The sequence below is a fragment of the Lutjanus erythropterus genome, chromosome 3 (genome assembly GCF_056507025.1).
Source record: "Lutjanus erythropterus isolate fLutEry1 chromosome 3, fLutEry1.hap2, whole genome shotgun sequence".
NCBI lineage: Eukaryota > Metazoa > Chordata > Actinopteri > Lutjaniformes > Lutjanidae > Lutjanus > Lutjanus erythropterus.
Window position 1 is genome coordinate 33,787,833 of NC_139319.1, and position 20,361 is coordinate 33,808,193.

Consider the following 20,361-nt stretch of genomic DNA (forward strand, 5'->3'; position numbering starts at 1 on the left):
GCCAGCGCTATTTATAATGAATCATCACCAATAGCATGGAAACAACCTGATATTCAATGGCCTCAGAGAAAATAGTGATACTAAAACTTTAACCTGACAGTATTCCTGCATAGCTGTGTCTTCATGTAATGTAAAGATCGACATGCTCACAGTTCATTCTGCAGGTTAGACTGATAAAGCTTTTAAAGGAGGCATTGATAAGCAGATGTTGTCATGTGGACACAAACACGTGCATAATTTACCTGCTCTCATTAAAACATGTCTGCATGCATGTGCAAATGAAACACGTGTACCAACACACACCCACACACTTCCTTTGCAGTAGCTCCTCCCCAGCCATGACACTGGTGGAAGTGAAGTAGTTGGTAAGCGTCACCACAAACACTCATCCGTTTAGACTAAGGTGGCATCCTCACATACATACTGAGACCAAGCGGCAGCGCACATCTGGAGAGGAAACAGAATATGAAACATGAGTTGTGTTACGATCAGTATCTGTATCAGCAGAATGAAGTATGGGGACGTACTGTATACTGTAGCTTAACACTGCCACCATGTGGGAAATATTCATCAAGCTAAACTCACAGGCACAATTTGTGGTGTCTCAAAATTCAAAATGCATTATTTGGAGCTTGCTGTCATTCTCAGATTGACCGACAGATCCTCTAAAACAAGGACTAATATTTAGGGTGATCAGGTGCCTCAATTTATGGCAGACTGCAAAGCATTATTATCCCTTGTCCCACATTTTGAGATGAAGTTTTGATTGGCTCTAGTTTTCAAAACTCAAACCCCTATGATAAATGAGGAAACAGGGAAACGTGAAATGGTGAGAATTAGGGGAACCCTCAAAGTGATCATCTATTTAAGCCTGATATGATTGAAACTACCTCAAAGAAAAGGAAATACACCTACAATAAAGACTGGGAAAACTTGTCTGCTGTCTATTGTGTGCTACCCAGATGATAAAACGTGAGATATGATTTTTAAGTTATTTTTAAGTTGGAATCTGTTCACTCTACTAATATTATACAAAAGTACCTGAAACACAAGAAGAGCTTATGCTGCATACTGCTTGTGTACATCAGTAGTATTCCGAGTATTATTGGCCCATATTTTGAATTCTGATGGTTTAGAAACACACAAAATTAAGATTTTTCACCTATAATTGAAACTCCTCAATCATGTACATGAATATAGCTCAAAAAAGTCTCTCAGTTTTCAAAGTGGTTGTGAAGAAAAGGGAGTTTGTTTGAATGTGACTTTTTTTTATACTTTCTTGTCTCACTGATATACTGACGGAATTAGATTTTACATTTTAAACCTGCAAAATGAGCTAATTGTGAGTTTATTATTGTTACCTAAACAAGACCTCACAAGGAGACAGGTGGATGAACTGACTGGATTATAGTGGACAAAGGTCAAAGGTCACTGTGACCTCACAAAACAGGTTTTAGCCAATATTACCCAAGAACTTAATAACTAGGCCTATAAAAGGTCAACAAAACAGAATATACTTAAAATAGCAGTAACAAAACAAAACAAACTGACCTCAAATATAATACTTTGTGGTTTTTAAAGGGGCTTGTGATTCAAAAGTTACTGCCTGCTACTGGATTGATGAGTCACAAAATTCCTGTCTAAACTGATAAAAATAATAAAAAAAGAAAACCCTGCCCTAATCTCATTCTATTCCAGGCCCTGGTAGGGACTGAAAGCTTCTCTTGGCAGCCCCTGCACTTCCTAACCAGTGATTCCCACCGCATCCGAAAACTTGTTGCAGCATCAACAACAATCTAAGTTCTCTCAGACTTTCCGTCTGCCTCAGCAGCACAGTTAATCACCATGGCCAAAAAAAGCTAGGAACTTATTCTTGTCCTTGCAAAAACAATATTCCTCATGCTTCCTACCTTTCTGTTCTCCCTACCGTCTTGAATCTTTACTTGCCTTTACTAGCCTTCTTCCAAACCTGGTCTACATGAACTCATTTCCTTTTTCCTCTTTGGACAGTCTGCCTGCTGTGCTTCATGATCCCCTCCACACTGATTACACTTAGGTTCTTTCCCACAGTTTCTTCCATCACACATCTCATCCCCACACTTTCCACAGATCCCCAATTGATGTCTGCACACAAGCGAACTGTGGCCAAATTTCCAACAATGTTTCTACTGAATGGATTTAAGAACAAAAGGTGCCACTGGGTAATTGATGTGATCTAGGAATATTCTGTCTGGCAGGATTTGTGATTCAAAATGCAACATGCTTTATAACTCTCTCCATCACTCAGCTTGTACATTCAATGACTGTCAACTACTCTATTACTCTTTTTAAGGCAGCAAGTAACTAATTATTTTCATCAATGATTAATCTGTTGATTATTTTCTTAATTAATCAATAAATTGTTTGGTCCATGAAATGGCAGAAAATGGTGAAAAATGTTGATCAGTGTTTTCCAAAGTCCAAAAGTCTTGTTTTGCCCACAATTAAAAAATATTCAGTTTACTCTCAGAAAAGAGTAAAGAAACCAGAAAATGTTAATGTGAGGAAGATGAAATCAGAGAAAAGTGACTTAAAAAACAAAACAAAACAGAAATGATTTTAAAATGACTCAAAATGATTAATCGATAATTAAAAATAGATGAGAATTAATTGGACTGTTTAATAGTTGTTGCAGCTCTAAGTGTTTTATGTTGCTTGTTAATTTGATTAGTTTGCCCAGCTGTTTCTTTGTTGAATGCAATTTATTGATTCATGAATTTAAAGACAATAAACGGTGAAATTTCCATCCAATGAAGCTCAGATTTGGAGTGGTGACTGTGATCAGAACAGAGCAGGATGTCAATTTAGACTAAAGATTTGGATAAATGAATGATACTGCATTAAAAATCAATGGTTAAATAGTAGAGAGCCATAATTTTTCATAATTTTAATCTTTCAAATCGTTAGCACCTGGTCTTGTAGCTCATGTAGTCAACTGAAGGAAAGAAAAAAATCCTCATGCTGCTGTACTGACTGAGAAAGGGAAAAAATGTTGCTCTTCCTCAACATCCAGTGATGTCACTGGATGTGGTTTGCATTAAGGAAGAACTACAAAGTATTTCACTTTGGATTTCAAGATTCCACTTCTGGTTGGCCAGTGTGCTAAATGAATATCTTGATCGCTTTATTCTGGCCAACAGAGTAGCTATAGGTTGGTGTGGTGATCAAAGGCAACATGGATATGTCCATCAGAAGCTCCTCTGCAATGCATCTTGGTACACGTGAGCACTGCTGCACTGCTCTGCTCTATATTTATCATTAGCACTGACCGGGTCCACATGATAAGTGCCTTATTTTCCCTTTAACCCGACATAATGGCTGCTTTTAAATTGTGTTGTTATGCGTTTAGCGCCCACTAGATGGTGCTGCGCTTTATTAATTTCATCCCATGAGCGGCCCACTCGTTCACAAAACTAATGTACAGTCACAAGGCTGTCAAAATATGCGACCACCGATGAGTTCAATCTACAGAGCTTAGAAAAGGAGCTTCATAGGTCCAATCATTTTAAACAGTGCCATCACACCGGAATTTAAATAACAAGTACAGGGTATAAACTCTTGTTTATTTAAGGTCTAAAAACAGAGAAACATCCCGGCTTTACATTTAATATGACGGTATAATAAGGAATATATCCATCGGAACCTTCTGGCGCTGTCAGGATCACAATGCAGTTTCTTCTACTCGCAGCGGCGTTCCTCTTTACGCACGACCTCACCGGAGCTGTGCGCTCTGACAAGTGCGCCTCCCGGTGCGACGTGAGCTCTTGTCCGAGCCCCAGCTGTCCCGGCGGGTACGTCCCGGACAGATGTAACTGCTGCCTGGTGTGCTCGCCGCGGGAGGGAGACCCCTGCGGCCGCAAAAACGACCTGCCCTGCGGGGATGGCCTGGAGTGCAAGCTGCTCGCCGCGGGGAGCCGGCGAGGCTCCAAGGGGGTCTGCCGGTGCAAGATGGAGCATGAAGTGTGTGGAAGCGACGGGAAGACGTACGGTAACGTGTGCAAAATGAGAGCAGCCAGCCGGAAAGCTCAGCAGAAGGGGAGAGCAGCAATTATCCAAGCGCACAAAGGAGCCTGCTCACCTTCAGGCGCAGGTAGGGCTGCTGTGGGCGGTCAGAGGGCTGCAGCCTGCTGCAGGGTGGAGGAGGTTAAAACATAGAAATTCACTAAACATGCATACATGGACTTGGGGAGGATAACTGAATGTCATTAAACTAATAGTTTCATTTTCATTGATTATTTTTCATCAATTTTCCAGCATCTTTCTGGTAGTTCAGCCACATTCATATTTACAGAAATCCAAGTATTACTTTTTGCCATTTTTTATGTAATTTACCACTGAAACCACAATGGTGGACCATAAAAGGGAAGGACTGATTATTTATTTTTTTATTTTGCGTCTCTGTGGACTGATGGACATTGTATTCAAAACCAAATCTGACATCCCTCGCATTTACTTGGAAAAAGTATTTTTAGTAAAATTTTTCTTCATGGTTTATGCTTGACCTGTGAACATCTGAGCACTTTTTTCAGTAATATCAATTGAGTAGCATTTTTTTTTCTGTAATGTGACTTTTTGTATCATATTTTATTATAATTTAATATCACATGAACCAATTTGATAATTTTTACAAACTAGTTCTAACTACTTTTTTGAAGTAACTTTAGTTTAGTTCAAACTAGAGTTCCTCCCAGGATAGTTTTTATATTTTACATTTTAGAAAGAGTGACAACAATTTGTTAGTTAATCAATTAGTCATCACAGTAAGTAATTAGTAATAGTAGTAGTTGAAATAGTAATTTCAATTATCTATTCATCATTTTAGTAATTTTTCAAGGAAAAACAGATTCCAGCTTCTTCAGTATCAGGATTTGTCTCAGTTTTATATTAATGTAAACTGAACATTTTCAGGGCTTGGACTGTTCATTGGTGAAAAAAGCAATTTGAATCATCATGAAAGTAATAGTTAGTTGCATTCAGCATCATATTTTATAATACTTTAGAGGAGAAGAGTCAACTTTAACAGAATTAACAGAATTATTTTGAATGTAGCTCTGTCTCCTGAGACTAATTGTAAAATATAGTTTGTTTGCAGAAGCAGGATGTGAAGAATAAAGATCTTCATTTACATCTCAATGAAAGTTTGGTGCTGCTCTCAACTATGCTGTGTCAAGTGTTCTAGGAACTCCATTTCTCAAAGGAGTTCCCAACAAAAACTACAAATCCCATGTACATGGCATTCTACCAATATGACATTCCAAGATGTTTACTTATTTGCTTCTTAAACATTTTGTGTGTGCATGTTCATGTATGTTAATGCAATGTGTTCTTCATGTCAGTGTAGGTCTCTCCCCGCTCCGTCCCGGCAGCCCTCGCTATAAGTTCAACTTCATTGCTGACGTGGTGGAGAAAATAGCACCTGCTGTGGTCCACATTGAGCTGTTTGTAAGGTGTGGCATGTACATGTGTGTGTATTTTTGAGTAGAGAAATGTTAACGCTCCACCAGGAGGAGGGACTGGTGTGTTAAGACACATGTAAAGCAAAGAGTACAACAGAAGTCCATTCTCAATTTAAAATGCAGAGTGACAGGATTCTCATGTCATTAGGTATGTCTGGTTTGGGTACAGACATACACTGAACTTTAAGATTTCACAAGCTGTAGTGTTCTCTTACTGACTTGTGACTTCTGGGTATTGAAGTCTACAACTTCAAACCTCTTCCTGTCAGAATGTACCAAATCATTCAGATCTGAATAAAAGAAAATAAAAAAAGATTTATCTTCTTCCTCTCTGTGCCTAGACATCCTCTGTTTGGCCGCCACATGCGTCTCTCCAGTGGCTCTGGTTTCATTGTGACCCACTCAGGTGTGATCGTGACCAATGCTCATGTAGTAACCACAGCTGCCACAATGACAGGGAGGACCCAGCTGCGTGTGCAGCTCCACGACGGCGACGCATACGAGGCGGTGCTCAGAGATATAGACAGGAAGGCCGACATCGCCACAATAAAGGTCAATCCTCAGGTGAGAGCACCCACACCCAAAAGTTCATTTATGTCCGGGTGAGATCACAACTTTCTTTATACTCCTCTCTTTGTCCAAATTGGGGTAAAAATGTTATTTTCCAGACATTATTTATGTCTTGGACCCTGATATAAAAACATTCTTTAGTATTCCACAAGAAGCCACATCCTGACACGTGTGTGTGCCAAGTTCTGACAGTTTCCTGCGAGACATTCAGGAATACTTTCATAAGCAGCAGCTCTGTGACTCAGAGACACAGCGCTCATGTGTGTATTCTCACACCCATATCTCAAATAGCTGGACAGTTTTGTAAGCAGTGGACTCTCCGTCTGTCTCTTTTCCAAATGTCTTCTGCCCTTCATAGCTGTGTTTTTCTCTCTGTCCAACTTGCTGTCTGTGTGTGTCCATGTGGGAGCAGAAGAAGCTTCCCGTGCTGGCTCTTGGCCGTTCAGGTGATCTGAGACCAGGGGAGTTTGTGGTTGCTATTGGCAGCCCTTTCGCCCTGCAGAACACCGTCACCACCGGCATCGTCAGCACCGCCCAGAGAGACGGCAAGGAGCTGGGCATCAAGGACTCAGACATGGACTACATCCAGACTGACGCTATTATTAACGTGAGCTCACACACACACACACACACACACACACACACACACACACACACACACACACACACACACACACACGATCGTCAGGGCCGATCATGTCTGTTATTTAGGACAGTGGCATAGATTTTGTCATTGCTTTTATTGCATTTTAAGGATTTTGTCCAAATGATTAATTTTATTTTCTCTCCATCTCATATTTCATGTTTTCTGTGAAAAGTATGGAAATTCTGGAGGACCTCTTGTTAACTTGGTGAGTAGTTTTATAATGACTTATATGTTTGTGGAGGATTATTCAATCAGACTATCAGAGATCCACATTGTTATGTGCAAAGACAAGATATTTCCTGTTCAAAATGATAAACTTTGTTGCTTATTTGGCAAATATACACTCTTTCTTTCTGATCTGATGCCTGTAGCATGTTTCAAAAAAGTTGGGACGGGGACATGTTAACCACTGTGATACAACACCTTTTCTTTTAACAACACTCAGTAAAACATCGGGGAGCTGAGGACACTAATTGTTGAAGTTCTGAAAGCAAAATTCTTTTCAATTCCTTCTTAATATGCAACTTCAGGTGCTCAATTGTATTTTCATAATGTATCACACATTTTCAGTGGGAGACAGGTCTGGACTGCAGGCAGGTCAGTCTAATACCTGAATTCTTTTTCCATGAAGCCACACTGTTGGAACATGTGCAGAATGTGTCCTGGCATCGTCTTTCTGAAATAAGCACCTACGTCTCTGAGAAAGATGCTGTCTGGATGGCGGCATATGTTGCTTCAAAACCTGTTTGAACTTTTCGGCATTAATGGTGCCTTCACAGATGTGACAGTTACCCATGATGCCATGGGCACAAAAATATTAAAATAAATCATCATTGCATCAAGCTGGAATGAGTCAAAATCAATCGCTTCAAACCTCTGAATTTCTGCCCACATTTTTTGTTTTTCTCCTCTTGTGTTTTATGTGCAGGGCTTGACACTGGCAATATATTTTCATATTAATTTGCTAAAAGTGTAAAGTTTCTATATGTTTACTGAAAATCTCATGTTCAGGTGCAGACCTACGAGTGTGATTTGTGACATTGCCTATAGTTTGGAAGCCAATTCTAGCAGATGTAATTTCAAAGATTTTAACAAGACAATTCTCCTTTAAAACATGTGTGGAAGGAATCTTTCTAAAATATTTGTAATAATCAAAATTATATTTTAGCCTGAGTTTAACAACCCCCCCCCCAAAATTCTATCATATCTATATCCATATCTACTGTATCTCTACATTTACAGCAACTAACTGTAAAGATTTAGTGTGTTCTCTGTATGTTTGTACATGTGCATGTATTTATTTCAGGATGGTGAGGTGATAGGCATCAACACTCTGAAAGTGACAGCAGGGATCTCCTTCGCTATCCCCTCAGACAGAATCAGCCGCTTCCTGGCAGAGTCACAGACCAAACACAGCAAAGGTCAGAGATCAAAACTGGAGCAGCAACAAACAGCAAATATATTCAGTGTTTGTAGTTTGAAATCCCACTGTAATACCTGCAGAGATACTTGCGTGTGAAGTGGTTATTTCTTAGTAAATCTCACCCGTCGTCGTTGTTGTTGTTGTTATTGTGACAGAAAAGACGAGACTGCAGAGAAGACTGAGAGAGGAGCCTCAGTCTGATGCAGGTGAGGGCTGGATATGGAGTTTCAATAACTGTTTACATGTTTGAAGTGCTGTGCCAGCTTTCTCCACTTTTATACTTTTGTGCTGTTTCCAGAGCTGTCCGAAGGGAAAAGATGCTTTTTAGGCATCAGGATGCTGACTGTCACTGAAGCGTGAGTTGTAAAATCCACACACACACATTAACTCACACACAGTAACTCTTTTATTACAAAGTCTAAGCATTTTCAGCACTAACTTAATTTAGTATTTAGTTACATGATGATAGACTTACTACTAATTTTCTTTAAGTGAAACAATTTTTTTGTAATATCAGAAAAGAACTAATGTTATTAGTGCTGGTATCAGTATTTTAATACTTAATAATAACAATCCTTAATGAATGGTAAATTGATAATTGAACTTTAGTTGTTAGTTGTTTAGTTATTATTTCACTGTTAACAAACAATGAAATGATAATTACGTTTACTAATTATTAGTAATGTTATAATTTGTGTTGTTTTTGTGTAATTACACTGATTCAACTTATAAAACACACTTACCCATTAACATTGTTAATGGTTAATAAGAAGTTTATAAATTGTCTATAAACATTATTGGATGATATTTAGAGTTGCAACAAATGATCCTAGGTGCATCATGTTACATACATGAACCTCTGTAAGAGAAAGACTTATTTTAACCCAAAGCTTCACGTATACCTAAACCTACTCAGTTAGTTTTTCTGTGTTTATATGTAAGGTCTACCTGGACTTTGCATATTTATTATCTCTAACTTGACTGAGGAATCCTGCGTGTGCAAAACTGATATTAGAGGTGTACCTACAGCATCATAGTTTGAAGCGTAGGGCCACTGACCAAGCTGCCATGTTTGATATGTTAAGAGTTAGAATGTGTTGTTTATAAATATTATCTGCATGGTTATTATAAAGTTGCAATATTATAATATTTTGTAAATGTTAATAAACAATTAGTAGTTTATCCACAAATATATTTGAAGGCCCATTGTTAAATTGCAACTGATGATTATAAAACTTTACAAAATGGTTTATAAAGCATGTAAACACATTTGCACATTTGTTATAGTCAAATAACTATAATTTTAAGTTTAATTAACCATCAACTTACCATTTATCAATGATGGCTATTAAAAGTGTCACCATGTTGTTGCGTTTCTGTCTCAGTCTACTAGCAGAGTTGAAACATCAGACTCCAGACTTTCCTGAGGTCAGCAGTGGGGTTTTGGTGCAACAGGTCATACCTGACAGCCCAGCACAAAAGTATGTTCACACACACACACACACACACACACACACACACACACACACACACACACACACATTGAAGAAACCTTAATAAGAGACCACGATCCATCAAAGTCGCATGAGGCTTAACAAGTGGTTCCACAAGAAGATTTTAAGAATGTTTTTCAATAAAAAAATATCTTGTACGTAAGTGATGACTTATGGTCAGTCATGTGCTGTAACAATGACTACAGTTTCTTTTCTCTGTTTCAGAGGAGGCATTAAGGAAGGTGATGTCATAGTAAAATTAAATGGACAACCAGTCCAGACCACTGAAGACATCCGCGAGGTGCTGCAGCGTGATCAGCCTCTCCTTCTCGAGATTCGTAGAGGCAATGATGATTTACTGTTCAACATCCACCCTCAAGTTATTCTACACTGAAAAACAGCACAGTTCATTTGTGAAGTGTGAACAAACCAGGGCAGCAGTGCATCACTCAGTAACTTTTTACTATAATATTATTACTTTACTCAATAATCAGTAGTATTAGGATTACAATTTCCAAGACAGTAATTATAACTCGTAATTGCAAAGTAAATTTTTGACCAGGGTAGATCTTATGATGACGTGTGCCAGGTCAGCACAAGTCATGTCAGCTGTTAGCCAAAAAGCTAAAAAAAAAAAAAAAAGCATGGAGAATGAGGGAAAGCAGGTGGAAGCATTGTCATTATTTTGAGTTAGTTTGGCCAGAGAGAATCTGTGGTGATGGATCTAATTTGAAGGCCACACTCAAAGAGGTGGACTTTGTGACCTGACATCTGGACCACTAACAGTTCACTGGATCAGCAGTTCAACTTTGACACGCACCTAGGCCGCTAATAAGCTACAAGTAATAAATATATAATGTGACTAATTACTTTTGATACCAAGTAATAAAAACGTAATATTTTTACCTTTGAAGGAGTAATTAGCAACTCCGTAACTTATTGCACTTCCTGAGTAACTTGCCCAAAACTGGCCAGGACTCAGTAGAATATATTGAAATAAAATTGTTCATCATACTACAAGTATTGCTGGAGTTTTACCTTTTTGTGCCTTTTTGTTCTCTGTGCAACTTGGACATAGAATTAAAAGGACAGTTCACCCCAAAATCTAAAAGACATATTTCCCTCTCACCTGTAGTGTTATTTATCCATCTAGATTGTTTTGGTGTGAGTTCTAGAGTTTTTGAGATATCGGCCACACCTAAACAATCTACATGGATGTATAGCACAACAGATAAGAGGAAAAATATGTGTTTTTGATTTTTGGGGTGAACTGTCCCTTTAAAGTTCAATTTGGCCATGGTCAACATACTGCATTTCACCATATATGGAAATACTGAACATTTGCTCTCAATGTTTCCTAGTCTGATATTTTTGTTTGATTGATTTTGTTTAGCAGGATTTCTGGGTGTTTTGTCATACAGGCTCTGTTTGACAAATAAGCAGTTAATAACAATAATCAAAATACTGCAGAGGGAAATATTATACTCTGTATATTTTATGAAGCTTTTTTATTTCACAATAAAAGCTTCCAAACAAGGAGTTGTACAGTGGTATGAATTCTTCTGTCCAGTCCATTCAGCAGCTGTTGTACGTCTGCGCATACGACAGGTTGGACTCCTTTGTTTATGTCTTTTCATCCCTCCTCCCTCCCCTCTGCCTTGGAAGGACATTCTCTTAATCTATACAGACCTAACTGGACACCTAGAGTACACACACACACACACACACACACACACACACACACACACACACACACACACACACACACACACACACACACACACACACACACACAGAGAGAGAGAGAGAGAGAGAGAGAGAGAGAGAGCAATGTCCTCTTACTGGAAAGTCACCTCTGTCCTCTCCTGTTTTAGTAATGGAAATCCTCATGCATAACATTTTCTGAACCTTGAAGTTAAGGACAGAAAATCCTCATGTGGCTACTTTGTCAGCCTCTTAAATAATCCAGCGTGGCAACACTTGCTTCAAATTACAATACAATGGAGACAAACAAACTCTCTTCTTGGTGGCTTGATATGACATTATCATGGAAGCCCTGGGGCAAGTAAAAAAAAAACAAAATATACTGATCCATTTTCTAAGTCTGATTTTCTCTCCTATGTTTATGACTTAAAAACAGATGAAAAAACGTTTTTGATTATTTTTCAAGGTAACTTTTTTTTAATCTGTGGAAACAGGTGATTTTTTTCAGATGATGAAGAAACGTTTCTTTCCTTATCAAAAAAAAAAAAAAAAAAAGCATTTTAAGCATTTTAAAATTGTAATACTAATTTTGGCCACAGGAGGCTGAACTGCACCACTACCCCATGTCCTAAATAGGACTAACATAACAGCAGATTAAGCCAAAAGGAAGACATGACAATAATGCAGTGTCTGTCCTCCTTAGCAAAATTCTGCTAAAGAGCCCTCCTATCTAACCAGGGAGCCATCCAAACCATTTGCCACACAGTCACACCCCAGTGCTTCACTACAGTCCTCCTCCTTTCAGTTTGCTCCATCTGTTGGTCAAATGATAAGTAGATCTATCTTTAACAGAATGAGGTGCAAATAAAAAACCTATTTAGTGAATAGGATATTTTATAGATCAGCAGACTAGAATAATATGAGCAAATATGTCTCATGTTTCAGCCGCTAGGTTCAGTTTTTTCTTCACAGAGAGTAAACATTTTAAATGAATTTATAATGTATCTCTCAAAGCAAAATCTCAGACATTAGGTGCGTTCGAGGTGAGCCAGGCCTGCGCAGAATCGATTGTGTTAACTGAGTTGTTAAATTAATTTAGTTAGAAATAAAGTATTGTGTAAATAGTTGAGTAAATGGTTAAAATAATCTGTTCAGGTAATGTTAAAATAAACTGTCATAAATGACATATTGAAGATAAACAGAAGTGTAAACTGAACTAGGTCAAAACCTACATAGCATGGCTTTAATATCGTCTGTCATTTCAGTGTTTCATTGGTTCCTGAAGTTGTCAGTCAGATTCACCTGTGGTAATTGGTCGTAGGTAAGGAAGAGAGAGCAGTAGGGGGCGGAGTTAAAGGAAACAACACGAAGGACGAAGTATAAACGAGAAACTGTGGTGGAAATACGGAGTTTTGCTATTGTAGATGGCCAGCCAGAGTTTACGTAAGAGGCAGAAGATTGTAGCTGTTCGACACATTCGCTGCTGAATTGCTGTGAGTAAGGCGACCGTTTGTGCTCGTGTGCCTCAGCTAACACCTGGAGGACGCCATGTTCGGGAAGCGCGGGAGCGGAGGACGACGTGGCTGACCTTAAAGGACTGGTTCATGTTTCCAGAGGACTGCGCCTGGACTCCTGACGCGGATTTCTTCACCTGTTTTCCATCTTTCGGACTTTCAGCGTTCTACACCGGACCTGAACGCCAAACTGTGGGTGAGGTTTCCTATACTTTTCCTTCCGTGAATAAAGATTCAACCGGCTGCACTGCGAAAGGAGGACACACAGGCCTGCAACTTTTTTTTTATTCTTGTGTGTGTGTGGGTGGGGTGCACATTTGTTAACAAGGGTGAATGTCGGCACATGATCGGAAGCTAACTGTTCGAGTAGTAAACAGTAGTAACAAGTAAGCCTGAGTCTGGCCTCATACTGCAGTTTTGTGGTATAATTTGGGTAGAAAGCCATTAAGTATTGAGTAATTTTCAGTAATTGAAGGATTACTTTAAAGTTGGATCAAGGCAATTTGGTTTACTGGTATTTTCTAGGGATTCATTTGTATAATTTGTGTTTTTTTTTTTTAAATTAAAGGGCAATTTTGTAATTTCTTATAAAACTAAACTTTAAGTATATGTATATATTTTTTCCAAATATGTTGTCTGGGTCCAGTCATGTAAATATAAAGGTGAATAGTGATAAGTGTAGCAGTTTTGCTCATAATCAGAGAAATGTAATATATATAGGTAATATAGGTAAACCTTTGTGGTAGCTACCTGAATCTAACAAACCCAAACACCCCATCAGTCCAGTTTGAGGTCACTTAAATCACATAGGTCTAAAATACTGTGGAGTGCTGGGGTGCTACACTGTACACTGCTACACACACACACACACACACACACGAGATATGAAAAGAACCATTTGTTGCTTTACAGTGCTTTACGAGGCAGATAGAACAGATCTTCCATGATGTAACAGAAGGGGGATCTAAAATCAGTGCTCAAGAACGCACTTTATGACTTCAGCTGTGAACGTGGTCTGTGAACTTCGGGTCTGGACTCTATGGAGGCCAATCCATGTGTGAAAATCATGTCTCATGCTCCCTCAGCCACTCTTTCATAATATGATCCCAATTAATCCTGGCATTGTCATCTTAGAATATACCTGTACCATCAGAAGAAGAAAAAATCCATAGATGGAAAAACCTGCTGATTCACTATATTTAGGTAGAGAGCTGACCACATTTTTTGGGGACATAACTTTGGTGAACCTCGACCTGAGCAATTGAAGCAACCCCAGATCATAACACTGCCCCCACAGGCTTGTACAGTAGACACTAGGCATGAAAGGTACATCACTTCATCTGCTTCTCTTTTTACCCTGATGCGTCCATCACTTTGGAACAGGGTAAATCTGGACTCATCAGACCACATGACCTTTTTCCATTGCTCCAGAGTCCAATCTTTATGCTCCCTAGTAAACTGAAGCCTTTTTTTCCCGGTTAGCCTCACTGAGAAGTGGCTTTCTTTCTTTTTAGTTAAATTCAAGTGGTGACTTTTTATTTGGCAAAGCAGTGTATGTACTTTGTGTTTACAGTGCATAGAGAAATTAAGTCTCACCTGGAAGAAAATATGAACGATTTTAGGACATGGGGTAGTGGTCCAATTCAACCTCCTGTTGCTGAAATCAGTATTGCAACAACAAACTTGAAAAATATCCTCTGCAAAAAACTATTTTTTCATCTATTTTCATAAATGAAAAAAGTAAGTATTTCTTGAGTCGTAAACACAAAAGGAAAATTAATGATGTTTTGAAAATGGCTGACCAAATATTTTTCATTCGCCTCTCAGGGATTCCATACAAAATCTTATGCCAGCATAAGTCTTGACTCGTACAGATGTGTCCTCCCATGATGACGTTACCTTAAATAACCCCCCCCCCCCGTTGTGCGCCTGTGTGTGCACAGTTCATAAACTGCAACCACACAGACAGTCCTTCCTGCTTATGTGAATAAAGACTGTGCCATGTAACTCTTGGATACGACGCTTTGAAAGACAGAGACAGAAGCTTGATGGAAAAAAGAACAGAATGGGAAAGAGATCAAGAGAAAAGGGGAGAAATGGGCTGAAAGAAAAATGAGAAACTGCCACAGCAGACAAAGTACTACCACATCGTCCAGTCAGAGACTGTAACATGCTCCTTTGAGTCTTGAGTGTGTGTGTGTGCAGTGTGTCGTTGACCCAGTTGTTGGAGTGTGTGTGTGGTGTTTTTTACTCTTGCCAAGACATATTATCATAACAGAATGCCAGACTACTTCAGTGGGACAGACAGAGGACACAGCTGTTTGTCCTTATACAGACAAAACTCCACATTAAAACCATATCACTGAGCTCACGCTGAATCAAAACAACTCAGATTTTTGTTAAACTACAAAGACTTTTTTGAGATACAATAACCTACAATGCAAACTATAATATATGCAGTACATTTTCTTATAAGGCCTTCATGTTTACATGGAGAATTAGTTCCATTCCTGTTCAAGCAATGGACCAATGAATGTATCTCCATCTAGTGGCCAAATGCAGTCAGGTCAGGTTTAAACTACATTTTCTTCCCCCAGTCGTTTTAAAATGTTTCCTGAAACTATGACTCAGATTCTCAAAACTCCAAACACAAAACTGAAAACAATTCACCATTTTGTCAAAATGCCACACATCTCTTGCAAAATGAAACGCTGCACTTAAAACACATTTTCTCTCTTCTCAAAAGTTTTTTCCACCCAAACTATACCCACATAACATTTCTTAGACAGCATCAATTTGAATGACGGTGTGATAAATTTATAACACTACCATCACAGTAGGGTTACAGCATATATTCCAGTGTTTAGTGTAAAACTGTGAAAATTGTTTCCTTCCTCTCCTTTTTCAAAGTTAAGGGTTTTTTGGTCCCACAGTACAGTAAAATAAAATGTTATGGTACGTCCAGAACAGTATATATAGACAGTTGCCATATTGTAGTACAGTACTTTGAAGATATCCTATCCAGTTTCATGACAGCTTACAGTTTGGCCTGATTGTTTGAACACATTTCCTGAAACTACAACTCAATTTATCACAACTTTAAACACAAAACTTAAAAATGTGAACCATTTTGACAAAACTCCATCAATCTCTTGCAAACTGAAACACTACACTCATGTTCTTTATTCTCAAAACAGATTCTTTCCACCAAACTGATGGCATCAATTTAAATACTAGTGTGATAAGATGAAAAAAAAATCCATCAAAATACAATTTATATATGTTTTGGCCTCATATTCAAATGTATAAAAATTGTGTATAGAAACTGTTTCCCTTTCCTCCTTTTTTAAGGTTTAGAGTTTTTTGTCCCAAAATAGGTTGCAATTTTATGTTACTAATTGTATAAAAACTGTTGCCATATTGTTATACGATATTATGAATATATAATATAAATATTGCACTGACACAATAATTGTAACAGAACAGAATCAGTGACCCGAGACCTTGTTTGTTTTTTTGTTTTTGTTGTAGTCTGAAGTTTTGTTATTGGTAAATTCTTCAGAATTGCGCACATAGTTCTAATTTTTGCATGTATGCTATGTTGAAAAACTGTGAAGACATATTTTGATTCTCAAAAAGACCACTAGATGGCGTGCTAAGAATGAAAATTCACTCCTGATATGGCAAATGATGCTCAGATCAGAGACTGACTACTGTATACGTGAAGTATAGCTGTTGCAGTGGTCTACATATAGCTCTGGTTTCTAACTGGGTGATGCTGAAGCTTAAGTAGAGGCAACTTCAAATATCCAAAACCACATGAAGGTCTGTTCTGGAAGTTACATTCATTTAAGTCTCCACAAAGCTGTTCTCTGCAGTCATTTCACTAAACAAAATCTATTTTTTCTAAACCAGGGATACTCAGCTTGGTTTGACTGGGGGCCACTTTTGCAAAATGAGAGGAGGCCAGGGGTTAGTCAATAAACAAATACTAACAATAGCCTTATTTAACAGATACAATTAATTAACATTAAAAGACTCATAAACTGACATATTTGTCCCTCTCCCCTCCTTTCTGGGAAAAGTAGTGTGCCATTTTCTTTTCATTGTAAATAAGAAAATGGTCAAATGGCCACCCAGCACCTTGTCAGGGGCCAGATTTGTCCTGCAGGACACAAGTTGAGTATCACTGTTGTAAATCCCGTCTCTGTCATCTCTGTATAAACAGACCAAACATGTTTTTGAAGTTTTTCTCAATTGTTTAAACACATTTCCTGAGCTCACAAATCTCTAAACACAAAACTGAAAAGAATTAACTATTTTGCCAAAGTCCACAAATCTCTTGCAAAATGTAACACTGCACTCCAAGTTCTGATTCTTTCCACCAAAACAGTACACGCAGCTATCATATCTCCCAGAGCATCAGTTTTAACACCGGTGTGATCAGATCCTCTTGCACAAATCTTTCCCTTCCTTTAGTTTCTTCCTCCTTTTTTCCCCAGCAGAGTAGAGGCCACGAGGCCTCTTTTAAATACTGACAGGTGATTGAAATGTTTTAGTTGAGTTTGAACAGGTAAGACCTGAGTAAGACCAGTCGGTAATCAGGTTGGGGCCTTTTGCAGGTCAGTGTTTTCCGGGTGAACAAAGTGTGCTAAATGACGTGATTTGTGCTTAAGCGTTTATAAAGGTTGTTGGTTCTATGTGATACAGAAAATGTTTCACCAAGGACACTCCACTGTGTTGATCACATAAGAAGTCTCATAATGACAGTTTTTCTCAAATGTATACCCACAAAAACTGAAGCTACGCACACAAGTCTAAAACCTCAAAGCTTATTTAACATCAAGTGGTGCTTACAGGATACATGATCATAATCAGGGATGGGAAATAACTAAGTGCAAATACTTTGTTACTGTACTTAAGTAGAGTTTTCATGTGTTTCTACTTTACTTTTACTTTTTATTTTCACTCCATACATTTTAAGTTTGTAATTTCTACTCCTTACATTTTAAAAACAGGCTCATAACTTTAGTTGATTGAAATCACAGGTCCTCTTTTAGATGACGTGTCAGATCCTGACTACGCATCGCTGCAATCTTAAACCTCTCTAGAGATTGGAGTCACTGCAGACAACATTTCTGAGGAAATACTTGAAAAGGTTACATGCAGAAGAGGCCCAAGGCCCGAAAACAAAACAGAAACTGTTTTTGAAAGGAGTAGGGAACAAGATTAAAATGTGTTTTTCAAATGCCTTTGTGAAAGTGTTGGTACATCACATGGTGGTACAGCTGAAGTCCAAATTCTACCTGGATTCCAACGTTTAGAGCGAGCAGTCAGTGTATTCACTTAAAGATTGTGTTGATTCTGCTTCTGTCAGAGAGTGGTGAAAAACAACAAGGTGGAAATGAGACTTGTAAGTAACTATATACAGAATATAGATGCAGAACAACTTAGTGATCCCCTGTACAAACACATGACAGTTGGGTTGAAGCCCAAGATAATCCCAGGAGCAATGAATGGGAGTGCACATGCTAACATGTACACTGATATATGGATCAAAGTGTGGGGTTTCCTGTCGTTGCTGAGCTGATGTCTGAACATTCAGGTTGGCAGCCACAGTCAAAGGGTGACATGCGCTTCACTGGACACCAAATCACTGGCAGCAACACAGTCACCAGCACCCTTGGTAACTGCTGCAAACTCTGCCATGAAATGTGAGGAGACAGTTGCCTAACAGAGTGCAAGAGGACAGACAAAACGTCTGTCAGTGTATTTGTGGGCAGCTGGTTTTGCAGATCTTCAAGAAAGCAGAGGTGAAGTGACTCAGAGGACATGATTAAGCATCTGTTTGAAAACAGTGGGGCCAAAGTCGAGAGTGCAGATTTAAAAATCAGTCCCCCCAAATTTTAAAAACCTCGACAAGGCGATTTATAACCACCATTATAATAAGTGGGGCCCTGCAGATATGGTGATGTTGTCACCACGGTCAAAGGTCACCTGATGGCACCACCAAGAGAATATAGTGTCATCTGCCAGTTATTTTCTCCTATGGACAAAGCCTTTTCAAAGCCCCTCAGGTGTAGTGTTTGGTGTCATTTCGGTGAAATTAATTTATCAGTATGATTCTGTTTATTATATTTTGATATTTTTTTTCTTATTTTCTTATTGTTATTTTATTCTATTTCACCTTGAAGGAAAAAAATGTCTGTGGCCTGTCTTTTTTCTTTCAAAATGAATTCAGTGTAGAGCTGAAGTTCTGCTTTCAAATCAGAGTTTCCTTCTGCTCCACTGGTCTCTGTCGCCCAACAGGGACCACTGGGGCAGAAAGTTACCTAGATTTGGGGCAGAACTTGAGTCCTCAGGGCCACCTCAGCAGTGTCACCACAGATCCAGCGATTGAGGGTTCAGTTCCCAGTGCTGAGCCCTTCTGACTTTGTGTGGTGGCTGCTGTGCTGGCATGGCTTTACCCCCATAAATTGGCCCAAAAAGCTAACTGACATATCACAGAAATCATCGGTAATACAGTATATCAACTGTATTATCTTCACCTTAAAGGAAGAAATTGTCTAAGGTCTCTGTTTCCCTTCAAAATGAATTAAATGAAAAGCTTATCCAGGTTGTTTTCTCCTCCACAGCTCACAATCTGCTTCGACTCCATCGTTGCAGCCTATGGGTATATATATTTAAATAATTTTGAATTTTATACTATGGATTACACAAAAAAGCATTGTGAAGGTGTCACTTTAGGCTTGGAGTCATTCTCACTATTTCAGAAATTTTACAAACAATTGATAATTGGATATTCAAATAATGTTAAAGAGAAAAAAAATAAACCACATTTTCATTAGCTTTAAGCTGCAACTGAGAGCTGTCTTCCAACTTAAACTCAGTTTTGTTCATCTGGTCTGTATGTATCAACTTTTCACCTCCCATCTCTGTTCTGCTCCTCCCGTGCTTTTGCCCCGCTCTGTGACTGGGAGGAGGCTGGGATTGGGTCCAGGGACCTTACACCTCCAGGAAAGGCATCCATATAGGGAATAATAGACCTTCAGCTCAGTCACATGTTATCATGACACTCTGTCATTCAGAGAGAGAAAGAGATAAAGTCTGGAGACATTTATAGTAGGGCACAATTATTATGCCCTGTATAATGTCAAACTGTGAGTCATCCATGACCTCAGGACCTGATGACATTCTGAGTGCAATCAACAGAGTTTAATGGATGCTACTCAGCATCGTCTCTCTGCTGTTTGCAAACAAACACACACGTGAAAACATGGAAACAGCTGCAGTTACAGTTTACAAATATTGTGTTGATGATCTCTTATAATAAAGAAAATCTTTCTGATTTTTATAGTGGTGGTACATGTACTCAATTACTGTACTTAAGTACAATTTTTAGGTACTTTGCTTGAGTAATGGATGACTCTGTAGTATTTAAAACATGATAAATGGTAGACAATGTGATAAAGGGACCTCTTGGGTGCCCTTCCAAAGTGCTCCCTGCATTATATTA

General features: G+C 38.6%; 1 protein-coding gene across 1 annotated transcript; it reads left to right on the forward strand.

Moving 5' to 3' along the window:
* The first annotated feature begins 3,493 nt into the window (after positions 1-3,493).
* Positions 3,494-10,954, forward strand: htra3a (HtrA serine peptidase 3a). The gene is made up of 10 exons (XM_084715867.1): positions 3,494-4,129; positions 5,381-5,486; positions 5,837-6,059; positions 6,478-6,672; positions 6,884-6,916; positions 8,018-8,132; positions 8,290-8,340; positions 8,433-8,490; positions 9,520-9,615; positions 9,853-10,954. The coding sequence occupies exons 1-10, from the start codon at positions 3,706-3,708 to the stop codon at positions 10,019-10,021; spliced, it is 1,470 nt and encodes a 489-aa protein (XP_084571993.1). The 5' UTR covers positions 3,494-3,705; the 3' UTR covers positions 10,022-10,954.
* The last annotated feature ends 9,407 nt before the right edge of the window (positions 10,955-20,361 follow it).